General features: G+C 35.9%; 3 protein-coding genes across 5 annotated transcripts; 2 read left to right on the forward strand and 1 right to left on the reverse strand.

The window, feature by feature from the left end:
• Positions 1–956: 956 nt before the first annotated feature.
• Positions 957–4,230, forward strand: LOC106158466 (endonuclease 8-like 1). Its single transcript, XM_087001476.1, has 6 exons — positions 957–1,507; positions 1,668–1,787; positions 2,310–2,440; positions 2,663–2,818; positions 3,089–3,186; positions 3,335–4,230. Exons 1-6 carry the CDS (start codon positions 1,056–1,058, stop codon positions 3,701–3,703), a joined length of 1,326 nt encoding a protein of 441 aa, XP_086857602.1. The 5' UTR covers positions 957–1,055; the 3' UTR covers positions 3,704–4,230.
• Positions 3,934–6,998, reverse strand: LOC106158468 (uncharacterized protein C3orf38 homolog). Its single transcript, XM_087001479.1, has 3 exons — positions 6,806–6,998; positions 6,249–6,463; positions 3,934–5,019 (listed from the first exon to the last, which is right to left on the reverse strand). Exons 1-3 carry the CDS (start codon positions 6,996–6,998, stop codon positions 4,471–4,473), a joined length of 957 nt encoding a protein of 318 aa, XP_086857605.1. The 3' UTR covers positions 3,934–4,470.
• On the forward strand, positions 6,962–21,958 carry LOC106158465 (uncharacterized). 3 transcript variants are annotated; one of them, XM_013534462.3, is made up of 16 exons: positions 6,962–7,129; positions 7,969–8,171; positions 8,858–8,979; positions 9,343–9,514; positions 9,923–10,530; positions 10,770–10,813; positions 10,932–11,017; positions 11,451–11,584; positions 11,797–11,852; positions 12,300–12,376; positions 13,563–13,690; positions 14,151–14,944; positions 15,215–15,333; positions 15,965–16,113; positions 16,321–16,379; positions 16,686–21,958. In XM_013534462.3, the coding sequence occupies exons 2-16, from the start codon at positions 7,984–7,986 to the stop codon at positions 16,716–16,718; spliced, it is 2,769 nt and encodes a 922-aa protein (XP_013389916.2). In that variant the 5' UTR covers positions 6,962–7,129; positions 7,969–7,983; the 3' UTR covers positions 16,719–21,958. The 3 variants fall into 3 exon arrangements, with proteins under 3 accessions (XP_013389916.2, XP_013389917.2, XP_086857600.1); XM_013534463.3 differs by lacking the exon at positions 6,962–7,129 and adding an exon at positions 7,184–7,320; XM_087001474.1 differs by lacking the exon at positions 6,962–7,129 and adding an exon at positions 7,456–7,688.
• The last annotated feature ends 1,460 nt before the right edge of the window (positions 21,959–23,418 follow it).

The following is a 23,418-nucleotide window of genomic DNA, read 5'->3' on the forward strand; positions in this document are numbered from 1 at the left end:
TTATACAAAGAAAATTGGTAAAACTGGCGGTTAAAAACGTGAAAACGTGACAACTAAACGATTATGGTATGTAGACCTACCGTGAAAACAAATACACGCTCACATATATATATAGTATTACTTTCTTTTACGTTTGATGTTGAATGAGGCGGCATGTTTTAATAATTTAAATTCAAACAAATATACAGGCCTACATGCACCTTAATTCTTGCTCATAAATTAATACGCCCATTGTCGTGATCGACGCATGTAAAAGCTACAATAATAATAATAATAATAATAATAATAATAATAATAATAATAATAATAATAATAACAACAACAATAGCATTATATAATAATCATTAATCCCCCCGTAGGTTTCACGATATTAAATGGATGTTTTTAATTAATTTTTTGGCCTTTTTATTCCTCTGGTTTGTAATAAATTTAATAAGTAAATAAATAAATAATAGTGAGTAAAGACAGATGCTGTTCTTGCTAACTGAAGGATTTCATTCTAAATCGTGATCTGAAAAAGGGAATTATATCGTAGATGATATAATTCTCTGTCTGAACTAAGGAGCTGTCTGAACCAAAGAGTAAGAAAAAGCATTAGGTCGCCTTTTGCTTTTTGTCAAATTTAATTTCTTTCATTGGAACATCGAGATCATGTAAGTCTGGCAGTAGAATTTTGTCTGCCTATTATGATGATGATCATATTGAGACTATGAAAGTTCAGGATGGGTTATTACTGGATCTCATTGAAATACCACGACCTTCATACTCTCTATGATGTCTATAGCACAAGTCAATACATTTTTGTCTTATCTCTAACAAAAACACAAATGGTTATACCACCAAATGCTTAAATAAATAAATAACGCTTTATTTCACAAAATGTTGACTATTTTACCTTAATTTTTGTTGGAAAAAATTTGGCAGTTTCATTAATTTATGTAACATAACGTAGTCGAGGCTATTTCTCTTCGATGTAAACAAAGTAGTCACCGCAACACGTGCTCGAGTTGAAGCCAGATTAAACTCAAAAAGTTAGCTGCATAGTTGGATTGAAAATGCCAGAAGGTCCAGAGCTGCATCTTGCTAGCCATTTTGTCAATGAAGTTTGCAAAGGTCGAGTTTTCGCTGGAACGATCGTCAAATCGGAAGTTAGCACGAAAAACCCTGACATTCCATGGCCGGCGGAAGCTTATACAATCAGTGCAACTTCTCGTGGGAAGGAAGTTCGCTTGACTCTCACCTCAACGGATACGCAAAAAACGAAGAGCAAAAAACCAAAACCAAATGAATCCATTAACATTTTGTTTAGATTTGGAATGTCAGGAAAATTTCAGTTCACTGCAGTCAATGAAATGCACAAGCATGCTCACCTTAATTTCTACACCAGGGATGAGCCGAAGCAGGTGTTGAGTTTTGTCGACTACAGACGCTTTGGACGCTGGGAAGTCACGGATAGTTGGGGTGCTGACAGGGGGCCGTGCGTTATGTTTGAATATGACAAATTCAGGTGGGTTAAATATTTACAAATGCAGTTATTTAGGTGGTTGCACGCAGACTCAGTATTATAGCCAGTACTTAAAATTTTCATATGTTAAATTTTTAACAGTGTGTTTTAAAAATGAATGCAATTTGAATATACTATGTTTAATGTCTCATTTTCTTTGTAGGGACAATGTGTTGAATAATTTGAAAAATGCTGCATTTAACAAGCCAATATGTGAAGCACTGCTGAACCAAAAGTTTTTCAATGGTATTGGAAACTATCTGAGAGCAGAAATTTTATACAGGTACCAGCATGAAATTTATGGCTTAGCACTGATATAATATATATATATATATATATATATACAGTACAGTGTCTGATATGGACTGTACACCTACATCTCTATATACATGCCTTGCATCTTGCATAACCATGGAAGTATAATTATGTACTATATACCATGACCAAGGCTTTTCCCAGAGAGCCATCCAACCATTAGCCTCAAAAGATGGCCTGTATTTATTGGTTGGTTGAGCTTGCTTGGGTTGGACTCCCTCTAAATGACCAAATTAAAGATTCACATTCTGGACTCCCTGTACCGCAAATCCCGGGAAATCTCCTGACCATGACTTTGGCATGTACTTGTAGTTCTTATAAATCACGTCATGTGTGCTACAGTCACATGTTAGTGACAGAGCTATATACATGTATACATCAGCTAACCACCCACATTACATAAACACAACATTTATAATAAAAGTGAGTATAGCAAGTAAAAACAAGGGTGTACTTTTCAAGTTCTTTATCTCTTGTGTACCCATTTTAGGCTGGGAATCCCTCCATTTGAAGGTGCTCGCTCTGTCTTGGAGCCACTGACCCATGACAGCAAAGTGAAAAAGGAGATACCAGATATTCTTGAACTTTGCAATATTCTACCTCATGAAGTTATAAATCTAGGTATGAAGTATGGCATTTATAAATGTACTAAGAATATTGTTGTATTGATACATTTGTTTATAATAAGTATTTCTTGTCCTATAGCATTTTGAAAATTTGAGAGATATCAAGGGAATTACGATATATGCTTTAAATTTTAATATTGACTCGTCCTTAAAGTAGCTTGATTGTAATGAGACGGCAAATATCAATAACCTTATTAAACTATCAGTTTATTTTAAGGTGGAAAAGGCTATGATCCTGAGGGAAGATCTGACGATTATGATGCATTTGCCAATTGGCTGCGTTGCTACTACAACACCAGCATGAATAACATGGTTGATCATAATGGTAGAACTATATGGTTCAGTGGACCAGCTGGCCCAATGACCCCTAAAGGTAAAGCACTGATGAGACTTTTCAGACTTTTGTCAGAATTCCAACTTTTTCAGGGTCATTTGCGTGATGTAGAAATTAAAATAAAGAAACTTGAGAGATTAAATTTTAGATAGTCTCAAGGTATCACTTGTATTAAAAGGTAGTTGTTTTAGATTGAGGCAGAAATTTGTGTAACAGGGAACAGATTTAGGGCTCATTCTTAATGGAACTATGTAGATCAATCCAACTCTCTGAGGAATTTGCTTAATGCTATTTTTTCTTTTCTGTCAGAGGAAAAATCAAGAGGTGTAATAAAAAGGGCAAAAGGCAAAAAGTATGAAATTAAAAAGGAAGAAGAAAATTTGGAAGTGGTGGACACGAAAGCTAAGGTGAATTGAAATGTTAAATGTTGAAAAATATAAAAAGTGAGGTGTGTGAAATATGGCAATAACTGTAAGATGAGTGTGGTGTCATGTAAATGCTGTTAATTTTATTGGGGAAAAACAGCATAAAGAAGTCTGTGCTTCCTTTTCTCAGGTCAAAAAGCCATCTAGAGGGAGAAATAAAAAGTCGCCTCCAGTAGCCACAGACAAGCCAAGAGGTAGAAAGAAATTAAAGAGTGTGGGACCAAACAACGATTCAATTAAACAAGAAAATAGAGGAAGTTCCAACAGAGTTACAAGAAGTTCTGTGAAAAAGACAGTTGGGACTAACACTGATTTGAAACAAGAACAACAACCACACACATCTTTAAGAACTAAGAAGAGGAGTTCAAACACTACACAATCTACTGCCATCTCAAATGGGATAAGCAGTTTAAAGCGTGCAAAAACCTCGTCTGTGGAAACAGCAGAAATGCCAACTACAGCACCCAAACCCAAAAGGAGATCTGCCAAGGGTCACTAAACACTCGCTCCGAGTGTCAGTTATTTTCATAACAAGAGGGTGTATTACATGTCAGTACAAGACCCCAATCTTTGCATTTTGGTAATTGTCAGCATGTTTTTTATTGAGATTATGTACTTGAGTCACTTTAACTCTTAATGTTTGACTTAGTAACATCAGTAGAGGTTTATCAAACACGCTTGAAAAGAGTGAAGATGTGGAGAAGAACAACCTTAGAAAAGTATTTTAAATCTGAATTCAAACAATGATTAACTACCCAGTGTCTTGTTGGGATACATTGAAGTGCATGAATCTCCCTGTAGTAATACACTGTACCTTTACAGAAAAGAAAAACATTACAACCAAGTACTGGCAATGCAATTAATAAACCAGAGGAAAATGTAGTTTAGGTACAAACTTTTGTAGAGGGTAGTATGTGATAATGAAATATGCATGCTTCAAACATAATTGTCATTAGTTACCGTTTTACAATTTTTATATTTTTGAAAATATTAAAATAAACAACTCAGATTTTTAAGAATGAAGAATTTTGGTATTATTTTTTCCTTAACTGGTTGACAACAAACATTTAACAAAATTGAGTAACTTGATGTTAAAAGTATTTGCTATAAACTTAATAAGCCACAATATGAAGTACTGGGCCTCCTTGTTTTTTTTCCGCCAATGACTTTTAGCTGATAAAACCAAACAAACAAAAAAAAAAAAAAAAAAAAAAAAAAAAACTAATTATCACAGCAGCCCGATAAAGTTTGCAGTATGTATGGCATTTATTGCAGGTTTGTGGAAGGTAAAGGAAGACTGCTGCTTTGCTCTAACTTTGGTATTTGCGTTACGGGTGTACCTAGCATTTTCAGATTTGTGTACTTTATTTTCCAATTATTCTCACAGTGTGGATCTTTGACTAAGCCAAATGATTGTTCAAATATTCCCAAACATGTTTGCTGCCTGTGAATTGTACCACAGACCATCACAACCACCAAACCATGTGGCTCAGACAACCCCCTCAGACCCTCAGGACTAGTGTTAGGGTTGAAAGTCAATAATTCCTCCTGAACAAATGCTAGCAATCTCTGGCAGACCAATTGAGCCCCACCGAATTCCTCAAACCTGCTGTCTGTCGTGTCACATACAAGTTTAAGTCTGCAGTCTTCAAAGAAGTGCACATGACTAAATTGATCCTCAGCTTGGCTTGGACAAGTTGGGTTATGAGAATTTAGCATGTTGTAAAACCATGTGACAAAGTGTTCTGCCAATTTTTGACCCTCACTAGTGGGTTTTCTTTGTTCTGGAGCAGCTACACGTACATCAGTTTTGGACTGAAAAAAAAAAAAAAAAGACGAGTTAAAACAAAGGTATCTTTTATATACACCGCAACAAAACTGGTCCTCTTCTTATATGAGAACATTTATCACTTAAGAATACCACACTAAATTAATTGATAATTTGATATATATTAATGTATTAATTTTGAGTTGATACACATATGCAAAATCATTTATCTGTATCATTTCCTTGGAAAATCATGGAAGTGAACCAGTTACTATCTAAAAACTAAGACCCCATTTCCATAGATTTTAGATCGATCTATCCCTGTGGGGAGTCTCACTAGATTACTGTCAGCTTAGCCGGCTTAAGCGTCTGTCCCGCCTACTGAAAGCTGTAAGGGGGTAATTAACTATGGTGCGCGCTCGGCTGACTGCAATTTAGCGTGAACCCCCAGGGAGTTAGGTCGATCTAAATCTTAATCTCTGGATCTATCTAAATCTCTGGGAATACACCTTAAGGTGTTGGCATGGCAGTGTGAGCCTTTGAAAATCAAAAAAAACTTTTTAACCTTTCGCATATGCAATCGTCCGTGTGCTCTTAATTTCAAAATTCAATTTCTCAGAAATCATTTAACTTCATTAATACAACAAAAGAAATTGCCTCTGGAAAAGGGAAGTTTGTCTCAATAGCTTTCATTTGACTGCTATGACCACTGTTGAAAAAATAGATGATTATCCTCTTTTGGAACATCACATATATTCAGCAGACAATATTTTTATCAGGTAGAATAGGGCAATGTCCCACATCACTAAAGTCAATTTAGAATGTATTTAACAAGCGCCTGAATCAAAGATTCACCCCTGACAGACTACACAAGGTGTTGCAATACTGGGGACACAGTAGAGAAAGCATGCAGTGATCAAAGTCAGGGAATCCAAATAGAAGAACCCAATTTGAAAGAAGAGAAAAATATACCCTTGGTCAAGATTAGATTGCATTTTTTTTCTAAAAATGACTAACGGAAGTATGGGAGTGTGCAAAATTTCAATTTACCCTCAATTCTGAGTGATTACTGGTGAAGCTCTGATATCCCCAATTCTAGCTAAAATAAAATGTTATTTCTGTACCCAGTACCCCAATGGTGTTAAGCGAAAAAATTTGAACAGCAGTTAAGAACTATTGATATACTAAAATATGAAATTTGTTGCCTTTTTCTGCTTTCTTGGCTTCTTTTGTTTTTCAGGCATAATATTTTTTTTTCTAATGTGAGATGTGATACCTCATCATTGATATCTTCAGGTTCTTGCTGTACTTTAGAAGGCATGGATCTCCAAAGTATCAATATTTCATGAATAAGGGCTGCTTTTTCAGCCGAAGGAGGAACAGTGACATTGTTGTCATACAGGTACTGGAAAAGCAGGTCCCTTTTGACTTTTTTCCTCCTTAGTAACTGCTGAACATCTTCTGTGTATGAAATGATTACCTTGATTGCTTCTGAAAAATATAACAATATACATAGTCCACAAATGTTTTAAGATGGAAGCATTTCAGAAAGTTACTTTCACTGAACATTTACTAGTTAGAGGCAAGAAGAAGTGTAAATACATGTTATCGACAGTGAAATGTCCCTTTGTTTTCCAACAATTTGAGATGACTAACTCGATCTTGTTACTATAATAAAAAAATAAGCGCTTATTATATTCACGTAAATTCTGCCACACACTTCACTTAAGACTAAACCTTATCTCTGGATGTTGCTCTGTTTTCTTATAAGAACTGAACTCCTGAAGTGAAAGTGAAAATTTTCTGCACATTGTTACTTGTACTGGTACCTGCCTCGTTTCCCTTCAACTGCTATCAGTTTATTCGTAACAGTGTCTTTCAAGGAAATCAATTCCTCGCTGGATAGACGATTTAAGATATCTTCACAACCTTTCTTTTCAATGTCACTCAACATTTGGGCATTTACACCTTCAAAAGGACACAAGACGTGCGCCTTCTTCACCAACACTTCCTGTTGTCTGCACATTGAAGGTCACAACATCCGGTGGTCCGCAGAAGCGTTTAAACTTGGTCCAGATTCATTGTTGGTGCCCTGGATGCTATCCGACCGAGGAAGAACTTGCTAAAGGACTAAAATCTACATTTAAAGAATAGCAGGTGCGTCTTTTTTAAATTTTAATTTACAGTTTGCTTTTTATCAGAGCATTGATTGAGTGTGGCTGTCTAACACTGATTCCACGAGCACGTGCAAGTGGACGGATCCTGGATCGAGTTCCCGTCTTCGAGAAAGACCAACTTTCTGCTACCCGAAGCGGTCTTTGTTATTTGAAGCGCTAAAATAGTGAAGGGTAAAAAGGGGCTCGTTCTTTTTTCTCTGTCATATAGATAGAACTGACAAACAAATGATTCTTTTATTATAACACGTTGTGTTTTCTGCCATTGCTCATGTCATTGAAAAAATGTAAGTTTTGGGATTGAGAGACGTACATGTAGATTCTATCAGCTGGGATGAGCATGGGCCTTCAGAATTTTAGTGCGCCGAATACCCCTCGGGGGTATTTGTTATTACATGCATCTCTTCCAAACCCGTTGGACTGAGGAACTTGAAACTTTGAGGTTGATCCAATAATATAGATAGTAACACTTTAATTCTGCAAGATATGTTCATAATCTTTCAGAATTTTTGAGCACTTTGGGAGTGAAGCTGAACCTGATGGTGGATGATTCTATTTTTCACATACTGCATATATATTTCCTACTGTTGTGTTGTTATAATGATGTCCGTTTTCAATAATCAAGACCCAGTCAGTGGCAATAGGTATCCCGGGTATAGGGTACCTTGGGTGAGCTGCTCTTTACAACAATGTGGCAGAGTGTGAGAATATGCAATTCCTAGCCAAAGACTCTATCTAGTTTGAAGACACAATTATGTATTTTTCTCTGGATATATAATTGGGTATTTATTATTTAAAATAATTTTGTTTCTTAATTTCAAGAGCTGTGCAGGCAAAATGCCTTTGCCCATACCCAGTGATGTGAAGAAGGAGGTGAGAGCAGTGCTGTTGTCTAAAGTTAAAGGAGTTCCACTGTGCCATTTTACAACTGATTACAAGACCTTTGTTGGCCATGCACTCAATTGGAAGGCTTTGGAATTCAATAGATTAACAGACTTTCTTCAAGCTATGCCAGATGTAGTGAGGTAATTTGTGATGTGGAGAAAATGTAACTTGAAATCAAGCTCTTCAGGCAATTGAACATTACTAAAACATTAACCTAAGCAACACCTTTTTAGTCTTTATATTATAATCTTTAGCACTTTAGTTTGCCTCAAGACATATTAGACAAACCCACAAGGGAGTCTTTGGTATGTAATTATACTGTTATTAACAGGTGGCTCATTTACATGTAAATGTAAGACCCCATTCCCAGAGATTAGATTGATCCAAACTAGATCGTCCTAACTCCCTGGGGGTTCACGCTAAATAGCTGTCAGCCGAGCGGCACGAAAGTTAATTACCGCCTTACAGCTTGTAGTAGGCAGGGCTGACATTTAAGCTGGATTATCTGACAGTAATCTAGTGAGACTCCCCACGGGTATAGATCGATCTAAAATCTATGGGAATACACCCGAAGACTCCCTATGTGAGCCAAGCTATTTAGAGTTGATTACTTTCATTATTTTTATGAGTAGACATAAGACTCCCCTTTAATGTTGCCATGATTTGCTTATCTTCATTATCATTGCTTGCTGCATCACATATCCATATTAGACCCCATGTTGAGTACAATATGTGAATTAAAGACAATGTGTATACCCCTGTTTTAGAAACTGATCTAATTATTTTGTTGTTCAAGTCTAAGGTAATTCTTCTATATATCTTCTAGTCTTATTGAAGAAGATGGTAGGACAGTGGTGTATGGTAAGAGTGATGGTTCCTTCATGACACACACTGCTGTCAAAGCCCTCAAAAGAGCAGAAAAGATATCAACAGAAAACAATAATAAAGGTGAGTATGCCATCACAGTATTATTGTAGTGCTGTCGTTTGAAAACTAACTACTGAATAAATAATATCAAACAAAGTCATGAATGGTTTAGTGTCTGAGGCTCCGTATTGTCTCTCTGTAATTGTCTTAGGCACTGAAAAGACCACTCTGCCTCAGACATGTTAATTTCTGGAGAATGTATGTGGAAGTCCAGATGGAGCATTAAACTTTACACAGTGTAAGTTGGATAGCACATATATAATTTGCATAGCAGGGAATTTAATTTTTAATAGGGAATTTAAAGCATAATATCAACTTGCATTACGAATGTGGTACTTGAACACTTTAGATTCATTATTTAACACTCCCTTGCTTGTTTTTGAGATGGATCTCATGAGCCTGTTGATGCTGACGAGTTTCCAGAGCTGCACCCAAACCACCAAGGCCTCTTCTGTGTGACGTTTGAGAAGCATCACACCAGTATGCCAAACAAAGAAGTGGAGAGTAAATTCAAAAGCATAGGGGAAGTGAAAGACATAAATTTTGGTCATTCAAGGTATAGCCTTATTTTGCAGTTAGTTATATTGAACAGCTTGTAATTGATTAAGATTTCAAAACTATGAATTTAATATGCCTATGAGATATACATATTTTCAAATATGATGCATTGACAGTGTGTGTTATATCATATATGACTAAAAACAGTCTGTCATATTTTCAAGAACAGCACAATTATGTGACTTGTAAATTTAAATTTGGAATTACTGAATTATTAGTTATATAGGCATATTTTACATAAATAATGTTTTAAAGTCTATTTCTGGGTTTGTGTTTTAGTCTAATTAACTATGTTGCATCTCCCACTCAGAGACTTCAGCCAATCTACTTAAAGGAGTGGGGGTTGTAAAATATTTTTCTCAAGACTTTGTTTGCAGCTCCCTAAGTTTTTTTCTGTTTAATTCAGGCTCATATTTGTGAGGTATGCAAGAAGAGCAGATGCAGTCAAAGCACTTAAGACTCTGGCATCAACTTTTAGTGGGTTGCGCCCTGCTAAGGAAAAACTCTCAGTGCAGGGTTCTAAGGGAATTAGCAGGGACAAGACAGGACAGGGCAGAAAATCTGAGATGGCTGGAGATACCGCTAGAATGCCAACTAATCTGTTTCAAAATTATAAGTCCGAGCCTAAGGGAAAAAGTCAAAATGATATAGGAGTGAGTAATTCTGCTGGAAGCTCAGGAAAATACGAACCCAAGAACAGAGCACCAAAGATTACACCTGGTATATTAGGTGCTGCCCCATTGCCACTTGGTGTTCAATACCCAATAACCAATATATCTCCTCCACGTCAGCCTGTAATTGAGCCAGCCTTCATTCAGTATGGTGCAACAAGTCAGCCAAGTGTGTCATATGCTGTAGGAGAGGGTCTGCCTCTGGGCCTAAGAATTCCACAACAGATCTCTCCAAGAATACTAGCTTCACCGATTTTAGACCTTCAGCTCCAGGAACAGATGCAGGGTGCCCTTCTCCAAGGTGTACCTGGAGTTGGGTATACTGCTCCAGAGCTAAGAACAGGTACTTCGTTGTATCCAAAGTGTATGGGTTTTGTTGTCATTGCCCTTGTGATTCTTAAAGTTTTTCTTTTAAATTCATAAATAATGTCATTTTGAATAATTTAACAAGAGGAACCTATGGTCAAAATTCATTCAAGTCAGTGTTTCTTTAAATTTGAACACACCACTTGTTATTCCATGTGGATGGGATCGAAGTAACTCTAAACTAAGTGATTACAAACTTTCCTTTTGTATTTGCAGGTTGTGAAACAATTCTAAGCAACATTTCATACAAAGCTTCAAAGGTGAGATAGATTAATGATGAAAAACAAAGTAAAGATGTGCAAAGCTGCTTTTTTATGGCAATTTAATTTTAAGTGAGGCTTAAGAAGTTTTAAAATTACCATACACTATTTATTCCAGGAAAACATAGAAGCCCTGTTTACTGGACATAGACTAAGGGAGTTCAAACTCGTTGAACAAGAACCACATGGTGGTCCAAAGAAAAGGTAAATTTTTTTTCTACAGCATTTAAAAAAAATAATACAAATTATTAAGTGAGATGCAAAAGCATCTTGCCTTAATATTTTAAGTCGCTATATTTTATTCAATATTCTAGAAAAATCATCTTACTGATATATTGTGATAAAAAAAGCTTTTTTTTTTTGTCTGGATAGGTGCAAACAAGTACCTGATTTGACTCCAGACAATAATTGTATTCTCCTATAGTCAATTCAGTAAGGTCCTATTTGTCATCTGTCAATGTAAAGTTGAATTTTACCTTGATATTACCTTGTTGTGAACATCAGTCGGGATGTTTTGATTAGATGTCTTCATCCCATGTACATGTAATTAACTGGATGTTGAAAGTGACATTGTGAGGTTTTCCCCCATGGTTTTTGTTATCTGTAGTATAATATATAATATAATATAATATTTCAGATTTGCATTTGCCACATTTTTTACTGAGCCTGAAGCTCAGAGGGCAATCAAGGACATAAATGACCGTACGTTCATAGATAGGCGAGTCAAGTTGAGGTATAAAAAGCCAGATGATCTCCCTTTGAGTATTCCTGGTAAGATTTGTATGCAGTTTCAAATGAAAACAACATCATACAGAGTCTTTATCACACACTTGTAAAATGAAACACATGTTGGAAGTCGCACATCAGTCTCATTTTATGTACAGCTAACTGTTGTGTGTTTAATACTCAAATGCTATGCATTTGATTCATCTAATCTTTTAATAAATCTTGTTCATGAAATTTGCCACATCATTGATTTTCAGGTCAGAAGGGGGAGGCTCAGATAGTGGTTGCCAATCTCCCTGAATCTTGCACTGAGGTAAAATACAGTGTGTTGTAGAAATGTAATTGCTTTTATCTGAATCAAAACTGCGAACATTTTAAAACAAACACTTTCTGATTTAGCCATTTTAATCCACAGAAGTAATTTAGTTATAGTAATGTTTGAAGTTGGCTCACATATTTAAAGGTTCTGCAATGACAATTTTTTATTAGTTCTACAAGTAAAAGGTTAAACTTTAGGTGAATGTATTAACACTAACTTTTGTGTATTCATTTTTGAATTTAAGTATTGTTATGTATGCATGTAATACACATATTGTGGAATTTTCTGAAGACCCACCATTGTGAAGCTGACTTGATCTTAGCCACTTCTGTTTATTATTTTTTCTAATATTGAAATGTGGTCAGATTTTTGTGAAATTAGTAAACATATTTAGTACTAGGAAATGGTAAAATTAAATGATAGATACCATTTTTATTGCAGGGTGATATCATTTTAATGACATTTCATAAAGGTGCAAGTAATATTTATATGGTGTCAGAATTAAAACCAATTAAAAGGTGAGAACCAGTAGCAGAAGTAGTGAGGAGAGGTGCATGATGTAGACTTTGAGACTGCCGTTTCTATGGGGACCATTGCAAACCACTAAATTACATTTAGATTTCTCTATTATTATATAAGTGGCAGTTATGCAATAAACTGTTCACAATGGACAAATGATAGGTAGCAGGGGGTGAAAAAAGGAATTTTGGTGGTTTGCAATTGTCGACAAAATGGCCTTCATTGCTTTCTTCCTTTTCCTCTGCTAGGAATGATTGTAACCTCTAGATCTTACTGGCATCTCACTTTCTCACGTTATAGGGTGATTTATTGAGCCTTCTGCGTTCTTTTGGTGCTACCTGCATGGACGATGTGAGAAACCTTGGGTATGGGCACAGTTGTAACCCGTCTGCACTGTTTGTGTTTGTTGTTGGTTTTCAGGTCTTTTGACTGTGCATGGTTGGCGACTAAGCTTTTTATTTGATTAATTATTCATTTTGTAATTTATTAACTGTTTATTTTTATTAAAAATTCTTAACCTGTATTCATTATATTTATAGTTGCAGTTCAAAATGGATCACAAACCACACGGTTAAAACAAAGATTGCATTGCAAATTCTTTCTTTTAAGTCTTTCCTAGTGCCTTGCTGTATTTTCTCAGGGCTGGATAACTCGAAAGCATAGCATATTGTGACCACACGCAAATATTGCAATCCGGCACAGTTGCCTTACTTGAAAGCAGGGGGGAGGGAGCTTTTGATCACAATGTTTGCGTGCTGTCCCATATAGTGATTGTTCAGAGTTATTGAGCCCTGCTCTCCAGTTATTCTTGGAGAATGAACATAATTTCACAGGACAGTTTATTTTATATAGTGTACTTGATTTCTTGTTGAGGTCAATTGCTACATGTAACTATCATTAATAATACTTGAAATACAAGGATACTAAAGAGTATTGTTGCAATTGTGATTCCTCCAACTAGACATTAGAGCTTAGTAATTGATATATACTGCATTAAAAAGTGGTATATTCGATCAAGCGATGAACTATGAGGAAAAGTGGTATTATGTATTATTGATTAAATCACTGATTACTAGTATATTATGTTGATGTGCATGATACTTTGTATTTTTTCCTGCGCCAGCATCTGTACATAGTGATGTTTTAAATATTATATATACATAATTTTGCCTATGTTAATTGCAGATATTATGCCATTGTCACTGTTCCCAATGCTCAAGCAGCTGCAAGTGCAATACACAGCCTCAATGGCACAGAATTCAAGGGAAAGATTTTGCACTTGGATTTTGCAAATAAGTTCCTAAAGGAGACGGGTATGAAGGGTTTTAAAAGAAGGCTTTTTTAAAATAACTTTTAGAGTGGGTTAAGCATATTTATGTACAGTGACAGTAGTCTTTCAGTAGTCTTTCTGTGGCATTGGAGCAAAATTTGTAGTCGTGAACATTTTTTGCCACTCTAGTAACTTGATATTAAAGATATCATTTACCTTTCAAGATTATGGAGTTGTTCATGTGTTTAAATTTTCTTAAAATCTCTGAAAAATATACACTTATTAGAATTTTTCTTTGAGTTGCTAGTGATTCATAACTAAATGGGGCCAGTCTGTGTACTAATGGTTTGGAATGATTATTTTTGCTGAGAAACAGTGCAAAATTTATTGGTTTATGATAGTTGATTTTTGGTGATTGTATATTTTTGGATAACTGAAAATTTGATAATCTCTCATAAAGACAGCAAGGAGTATATAACCATGTCATGAATTTGTCCTTGCAGAAATAACAAAAAATGCAAAGATACAGCCCCTTTTCAATCCTCAAGAACTTCAGAATCTAAGAATGCAAAGAAGCTTTTTGGAAAATGGTGACATTCTGCAAAATGAGCAAAGAGACCTAGTACAGTTTCTGCACAATTCTCATGGACAGCTAAGAAGGCAACAACAGCAGCCTGATGTTCAAAAGAGCCACTCAAACCAGGACAAGAAACATCAACCAAGAAAAGGAAAGTTTGATGGAAAGGGACAGTCAAAGTCCTTGGAGAAAGGGCAGTCCAAGTCTCAGGAGAAAGAGCAGTCTGAGCCACAAGAGAAAGGGCAATCAAACCCACAGATAAAAGGGCAGTTTAAGCCACAAGAGAAAGGTCAGTCTAAGCCACAGGATAAAGACAATCAGAGTAAGAATTGCAAACAACAAGAACAACAGCAGAAAAATGTCAAGAGTCCTCCAAGATCTGGTAAAAAGGATGGAAGGAAAGCACCACAGCAAGAGCACATGAAAGGTGTCCAGCATTCAGGGAGGCCTTCACAGCAAGAAGATGAAGAATGGGATTCAGCAGTTGATAACGGCAGATCGACACCAGCATTATCTCCCATGGAGTCAGTTCCAGCTCATGAGGCTTATGGATCCCCTGTTCCTGCTGCCATGCCAGTCAGTCTGAAAGAGGAGAGAGAGATCTTTAAACATGTTGCTGCCTATCTTGGGAACACAGATCAGTTACCTGAGACTATAGAAATATTTATCACACACACAGTAGACAAAAAATACTTCTATGGGTTTATCACTAATATACAAGTAAGTGTAATGAAATTGATCTCTTATTTTATCCATTAAAGATAAAACTCTTACTTTATTAGCATTGAAAATTAACGTGAATACTGTATGTGACTTTCATCCTCTTTTACAGTATATACTACCTATTACTTCCTTTAACTATGATAGGTCTTGTTAAAAAGATAAAAGAACGCCTGATATCTAATTGCTTCACGAAATTCGAACTGAATCAACAAAATTATTTGTTCTTTTCATCTGATAAGCATAGGTTAACTTTTCTCAAAATTCCAGTTAAAATGTGCTGAACAGCTGCATGAAATGAACAGAGCTATTAAAGGTATTCAAAACAAAGTACCTGTTACCAGCAGTTGTAAGGAGGTTGGTGTGTGCATTGATGAGGAGTGGTACAGGTGAGTGGTATTTGAAAAGTCACTCTCCTTGGTCTGAGTCACAGTTTTGTCTTGTTTTCATTAAAATGAGTATTTGTTCCACTACTCACTCATTACATCCAATTAAGAAAACCGCTTAAAAGGAATTTGTTGATTGAAGGTACTATACAGTCTTAGCAAGTACATTTTAAATGTTTTGGATTAAATATCATGTGTTTTAACCATGGTAGCAGTAGTGCACACCATTGTTCTTTGGTCTCAGCAGGGTCTCCTCCTTATGTTGTCAGTTTCAGTTAGGTGTTTTTCCTAATAAGTTATATATAGGTTACAAAAACCTAATTATAAAACAAGAATGTACTTTGGCATAAAAACATCCAGCTCCGTAGCGAAGGAGGGGAGAGGGGTTCAGGGAGTTTGAATGAACTGTCCTTTTTGATGGGAAATGTCCGGAAATGTTTGGAAAAAGACCTCCTTCCTCCCATTTGAAATTGCTGGCTAGAGGACTGAGATCTAATCTGGTGATTGAACAATATGCACTAAGTCCCTTAATTTGTCAACCATAGCAATAACATAATAGTTAATAATAGTATTCACAAAGTATTAAGACAACTATCATGAATTTGAATTATTTTTATTTGAACATTTGTTCTAGGGCATGGGTAGTTCGTAATGATGGCCCTAACCTGATTGTATTCTGCTGTGACTATGGATTCTCCCACTCTGTCCTTGTAAACCAAACCTGCCAGGTACCTGATGAACTGTGGGAGGAACCAGCTGCTTTGGCAAGGGCATTTACATGGGGTAAAATCTCTATCAAATTGGTGTCTTTAACTGATTTTGGAAAAATATATTAACCTTGCCAGACTTCAATTCTCATTTCATTTTATTCATGTCTAAATTGCTTTATTATGAAAATTTTTCACATATATTTTCAGAATATTTCATAACAGTCAGTTAAAAAGAATATATTACAAATATATTGTCTTATTGTAATGATATGTTTTGCAGGCAGTGGCATAGCCCCAGTGAGTGGAAGTAAAGTGGAGGCAGAGGTGCTAAGGATTGAAGTAAGTTGCTATTTGCCATATTGTCTAGAAATTCAATGCAAAATATTATAAGACATTATAGTCCAAAAAACACTATGAAGTTTAGCATGGGATGTGTTTGTTTGATTAAATTTGGTCCTATTTTATGAGTGAATATTACTTATCTGAGTCCTAATTTTTTCTCTTAACTTTTCAAAAACCTGATTAAAATCATTTAGAGTTCAGCTGCAACAACAAAAAATTATCACTGTAAAGTATTAGAGTGATTATTTCTGGCATTTTTTTGTCCTTTTTTTCACTCAATGCAGTTTTCATCTTTCTTTTTAGGAGGGCGTACCAGTGGTGTCCTTATGGGAATAAATGTTAACAGTTTGCTTTCATGGTGTGTGCTAGCCAGATGTATAAGATACAGATTTGCAGCAAGTAGGAGCTTTAACGGCTTCTTTTAGGTTTTTATCTTTGGAATGAAATTTGCTGAAAAATAGGTGGGAATTTAAAAACGTGACACTTAAGTTACAAACATAGTTAATGAACCTAGTTAATAATACATTTAGGTAGACTTTCCTTTAACTAGAATAAATAGTGTCACAGACAACGCTTTTTACCGTCAAATTTTCAGCTCTACTCAAGAGCCTTCCTCAGGACAAACTGGTCATGCCCTGATGATCTTGCGCTGAGAAGTATTCGATGACTAGTTTTTAATTTGACGGTAAAAAGCGTTGTCTGTGACACTATTAATTCTAAAAATTCATGGATAATTACCAGACTAATGAACTTTTTTAAGAACTTTCCTTTAACTACATTGACATACAGGCCTGTAGCCAGGGGGTGACTTTTTCAGAAAAAGTGGACACTTTTACCCTCGTAGTTGACCCAACTTCAAAAATGGTATAGAGCAGGCCTGAATGAAATTAATGGAAGGAAGCAATTCTTTTTTATCAATATTCTGGAAGAGAAAGTAGTTGGATGATTTCAAAATAAGAACTACAACAAAGATCTGAGTAGCAATTAAAAAAAAAGAACATTTTTGAAATTTACATATAAGAATGTTTGCAATATGTATAGTTTATTTTCTTCTAGTTAGCCCTACACTTTTAACAAAGATTCCAACTTGGACCTCTACCCATTTTCAGGGTCAACTGAAGAAATTATTGTTTAAAAGCTTTTCCCACTACTTTCACAAGCCATTTCTTCACTCACAGCTATGTATTTTATAATGGTCAGTCACATTTCAGGCCTACACAACTACCAGACCCGGCACATAAGGATCCTGAATTAACCGGTAAACCAGACCACACTCCCCGTTTTCAAGGTGTGTGTCAAATCGCATTTCGGAGTATCAGTCAGAACACCGACAGGATGAGCCCGCGGTCGTCCTACAAAATTTGTTCTGGGGTATGACACTCGGAAATGCAATCTGACACACTCCTTGAAAACGGGTAGTGTGGTCCGAAATACCCGTTAATTCAGGATCCTTACCCCCGGTATGTGCCCAGTCTGGTAGTTGGGTAGGCCTGCATTTTGGCTCCATCAGAACTGCCCTGCTTTTGTTGTTTCTGTTCATAGCTGTTTGTGAATAGTGTTATGTTGTTCCACTTTCAAACACATAACAGGTTGGTAGTACATACCAGTACTTTTAATGTGCCTCTGCAAAAGTATTAAGTATTATTATTATTATGAAAGCAACTGCTACGTAAAAGAATTGCAGAGCCACACTCCGTTGGCCACAATTATGTTTTGCATAAAATGGAATATTTTCCATCCTTTTGAATTGAATGTTGACTTGACATTCAATATTATGTTTTTGTAAAACAACAAAAAGACTTGATCTGCCATTTCAGCAGGAATGCTGTAAAAGATCAAACTAGTTTTCTGAATAATCCATTGGCATTTGATAATCTAATGGTCTCATATGTTCTTGTTGATGAAGATTGGATCTTTCAAATTCATATAAATAGGCTGACATAAACACCAATATGTCAACATGGGGGTTACTGTTGTCTTATTATAGACATCAAATATGGTATTGAAGTCATGGTGTGAAGTATTGCATGGGTAGTGGACTGGATTTCTGCAGGTTTCTTCATGGTGGCCAGTGTTGCCCCTATTTCACACAGACCACAAATTGCCAGGAATTGACAAATTTCAGGATTCATTAGGATTCGTGAGATTTTGCAAATTTTCTGGCCTTATTCGATACGCTCTATGATTTAGTTACGAGGGGGGGGGGGGGTTGCTTCTCTAGGTGGGGAGCCTGCTGTAAAATCTTCCCTGATTCGCTTGCTTGCCTTACCTCTCTCCTTGCCCTTTCCTGCAGGTTTTCTTGGCATCTTGCTAATTCATGGATTTCGTGACACAGTCGTCAGCAGCTAATGACCTGAAATTAATGTTAAACTCCTTATATACCCAACTGTCTGGCAATCGTAGCTGATTCATGATAGGTTCGGGAGATACGTAGCGGATTTGTGGCCAATTCATATGCTATCGTGAATTCATAGATAGTTCTTACTTGCTTCGTACATGCTTTGGCGAATATTCGTGACTGATTCGTAGCCGATTCATGGTCAATCCAGGGATTCACGAATCCCCGAATGAGTTAAGACTACATACGGGTACAGGATCCTGTTTGCTAGTGTGTCACATACTGTCTGTAATTGAAATGAGGCTCACTGGGTAGGCTATTGCTTTACATTCAGTTCTTCTTGACCAGTTCAATCAGATAGGACAGAATTCCCTAGTGATGTGATAGGGAGCATTCAGATTAACCCAACATACCAACTCTGGGGGGATTCTTGCTGAAGTGCATTCATTGTAAGCAGCTTAATTGTCTGACACACCTCTACCATCAAGGGCGTAATTGACTATCATGTCTGCCAACTCTCAGAAGCTTTTCACTCAAGGAGGCATGTCAGACAATTAAGCTGATTACACTGAATGCACTTAGCGAGACTCACCCACGGATCCAGCTAGTACAATGGGTTTAGCATAATAGGGTCATTTATATACGTAATAACATTATTTTCAGTGATCTTTAATTTTCAATTTTATGATACATGAATTGGCAGTCACTAAGCATTATACAGTTAAATAGTTGCTTAGTAATTGTCATGATTTTTTCTGTTTTATTGACCGTTCTATATTTTTCAATTTGAAAATACATTTTATATGTATTTTTTCAAACATAGCAATGTTCTTAAATGAACAAGTTCATATTTCTGCGGCTGCCTTCCTGTTTTACCAATAATTTTACCACAGGGCACCAAGCTGTGTTTTCTGTATTGCTCTCCCCTTTCCCCCATTCCCCATTTCTCTATATATTAAATGATTACTACGAATTTTACATATTTTGTAAGTGGTACAGAATTATGATGATGATGAAGAAATATTTTGGGGTGTTGTTTGTATTTTTTCCAGTTTTTCAAATTGGGAATAAGGATTTGTATAAGTTTTTAATTTATCGCAATTGTTCTCAGTTTAGTTTTGAACGGAAGTCCTTGTTCATCTATCTAGTGGGACTGATTCAGTATCATGGTGTAATGTTGAACATAATAGTTCTGGGTAATAAGTTTTTTTTACTCTGGATGGTATCAGTGGAAGTTTTATTTTAATTCCACCAATTAATGTGACAGCAGACACTACATGTAGTTTGCATGTATTAATTTTCCTATATCTAGACTGGAGATGTTTGTGTTGTATTCTAGTGGATATTATGATTCAGGGCCGTAGCCTGAGCAAAATGCCAGGGGGGGCAGTAAGCGGACACGAGGGGGCGAAGCCCCCGAGGGGGGAGGGGGTGTCCCCCTACCAGTGTGGAAAATTCTAAACCCCCCCGGAAGCTACGGCCCTGTGATTCAGACAGTTTGATCTACTCCTTAGGAAGCAGTAACTCTACATTGTCTCTTCCATCATAATAGATATAAATATACTGGACTTTGACAAATTTAATATTAAACATATTGTTACCAGCCATCTGAAAAGTCTTACGCAAGCAGACTTGATCGAAGAACTGATGATTTAAAAAGATCATTGGTTATTCCTCAAACTCTCTCTTGTCCTCACAAATCCCTGAATGCAATTATACTCATTTTCAGAATGTTTGAATTTTCATTTTTGTCTCTTTCATTTCAAATGTTCTGATTAGAAGTTTTTTTTTTTTTTTTTCATACTTCAGTGTCTATAAAGGCAAAGAAGCAAATTCAGCTAACTTCTGATCTAAATTACAGCTGTGCTACCACAGATTTTTGGGATAACACAGTCTGGATCTAGAATATCATCAGTTTTGATCTTAGGGTGATATGCATGGTAGGAAGCTTTGACGTCTATGCTATGCATTTTCTTCTACATTTGTCTTAAGATTGAATATTGGTTTTATTGCTAAAAGTAAGATCCAAAACATTGTTGGATCATTGTTCCAAGATCCAGTGTTCTCCTGGGTCTTGGTCTATATCAGTCTTTTTTTCCACTTCTTCTGTTTTTTGTCTCTTTCTTATCTTTCTGCATATTCTATTGCTATTGTAGCACGTTTCCCTTGTTTAGTAAAAACATCGCTGTTTTTGATCTTAGTTAGCACTAAGGTGCAGTCAACTACAACTACAGGCAAACTCACAAAATGATGTCCAAAAGAAATGCATCATGTTGGTTATCCATAACTGCTACAATCAAAAAAGTAATGTTCCAGTTCTCATTGCTACATGTAAGTAATGCTATAGCCAAGTATGCTCACTGAGCATGCATACTCTTGTTCTATCTCAGATGAGCCTCTTGTGGGCCATTAAAAGAGAGACCCTCTTGCATGTCTAACTTTTCCTTCCATTTCTTTGTTTTTGTTGTGGTTACTGTAAAATTAATTTCTACTACCACCTGTTCTATAAGCGTTTGCCTACTCTTGGTATGCGAAAAGCTGTACAAAGAGAGGAATTTTGTGCCCATTATCACAATGTTATGATATTTGAAATCCTAATACTTGACTGCATGGTTTATTTAAATTTTCATTTTGCCTCTGCTGTCTGTCAAATTCCTTTGCGGCACTTTGTTAATAATATTTCCAATATTTAATATGTCATTAAATTATCAAAAAAATGATTAAATCTTGTAAGATTTTTTTAATTTCAAATTTCTTCTCTGTTCACGTTCAAGATTAACTGTTGCCATTATAATACATCTTTAAATTTCTTCCATAAGCCTAATAAGTAGAAGATTGAATAAAAGTCTTAATCCCAAAGGAAATAAGTGACATTCTGTCACAAGTATAATGTGGTCCTTGCTGTAACAATTTAGTTCTAGATGAATGGAGTCTAGTTGTCTGGTAAAGCCATTCAAAAACACACACTGTTGATCAATAGTTTTTCCTTTCTCTTTTTAGCCCATCCAAATATCTTAAGTGTCCTCTTGTGGTCTTAAATATTGTCAGCATATATCTCTTTGAATTCTGTCCAGTAAAAGTATACACTTCTGTTACCTGCAAGGTAATGATCAAACATTTTCAGCTACATTTGGTCTCGAGTTTTTTAATCACAGGAATTATTGACAAGTACTCTTTAATTTCACCATTTCCTTCTCCAAGAGATGTGCTACTTTAGTAGATGCTCTTTTTCATAACTGATCTAGTTAAAAACCACCACTGCATATGTGAATAGATCACAGAACTACTGTAATGCAGGCAGAAAAGGAAAATGTTATCATGTGATTCAGTTTGCTACCTTGTACATGATTCTTAGAGCTGCTCGTATTTTTTTTTTATAAGTGTACCTAATAGGCTGACTAAAGTCAGAAAAGTAATATAAAATATTCAATGTGTTGTATTTACTCGCTTTTCTGTCATCTTCAATATTTTTCCAGCAACTCTAATGCCTTAGTAAGGTTAAAGTTTAAAATTTTGAGTAAAGCAATGCAAATTGTTGTAATTTCTATCCCTAGTCATAATGAGTGTGTTCAAACACATGAACTGTGTTATTACAGAAATGTTAAAAGCTCAAATTCTAGTGGTGTGTGAAAAGGTTCATATTGTTAAGTCACCCAACATTTCTTAAGGTGCATAGAAGAGAGTGGTCATGTGATGATTTACAATACCACCTTTTTGATAAGACATCAGTCTTAGTTCTAATGTCTTGTTAGGTTGTACTTACTGCTGGGTCTTTATAGTCCTATTCTGGAGCACCAGTTGCGTTTGCAGATAAAAGAGTTGTATCTCATTATTACTCCCATCTCCCCTCTTATTGACAAGGGGCCCAGTATAATCCAATGCCATTATTTCTCTGAATCTTTACCATTACGTTGTGGCAAGCTTGCTGGGATGGAGATACTTCTCTGCTCTTTTTCTTCCTGTCTTTATCACTCTTCAATTGTGTAATGCAGCAAGCAGTTGACACTCACTTGCATCATGCATTCACAAGAAGTAGAAAAAAAATTGTAGGTTTTTTTTTTTACTTTATGTAATAGAACATATTCCAAAAAGGTACTTATGTTTTATCTAGGACCCAACATAACAAGCTTGTTATGTTGTGTCCTACCTGGTAGGTACTAGGTTAGATTTTAAAGGATGGTAATGAGGATGCTTCTTAAATGGAGAAGTTCCTTTACATATATGTTCAATTTTGTAGACAGAATTCCCTCTTAGATTGTTTCATTTATTATTGTATTTCACATACAGGCTTGCCTGTATTTTCAAACGCTTTGGTGCGTTCATCCTATTGTTTGAAGCGCCAGTCTAGTCTGGTCTACTCGTTGTCCACAGTATGCGACATACAAGAACAAATTATCTCTTGGCTTCCCCTCAATATAGTTACGCTCTTGTATGTTGCATACAGTGTACGACTTGTGGTGTAACTAGTACTTGAAGACAAGTTGGTCTTTTTCTTGCTGTTAGGTGTTTAGTTTTCTTAAGTTGGTGTACTGGTTCACTAAAAAGCTTATTTTATGTAGTGCTTGTTCAGATTATTTGCAGTTATTCCAATAAAGAGTTTTCTGAAATTCTAAATAGTTGTTGTATTTATCAGCACCCCTTTCCTTTTTTAAATAAAATTGACTCAAAAACAAACAACTGACAATACAATATACAGGC

This window comes from Lingula anatina, chromosome 1 (genome assembly GCF_051362555.1).
Source record: "Lingula anatina isolate TDL-2025a chromosome 1, LinAna3.0, whole genome shotgun sequence".
NCBI classification, from domain to species: domain Eukaryota; kingdom Metazoa; phylum Brachiopoda; class Lingulata; order Lingulida; family Lingulidae; genus Lingula; species Lingula anatina.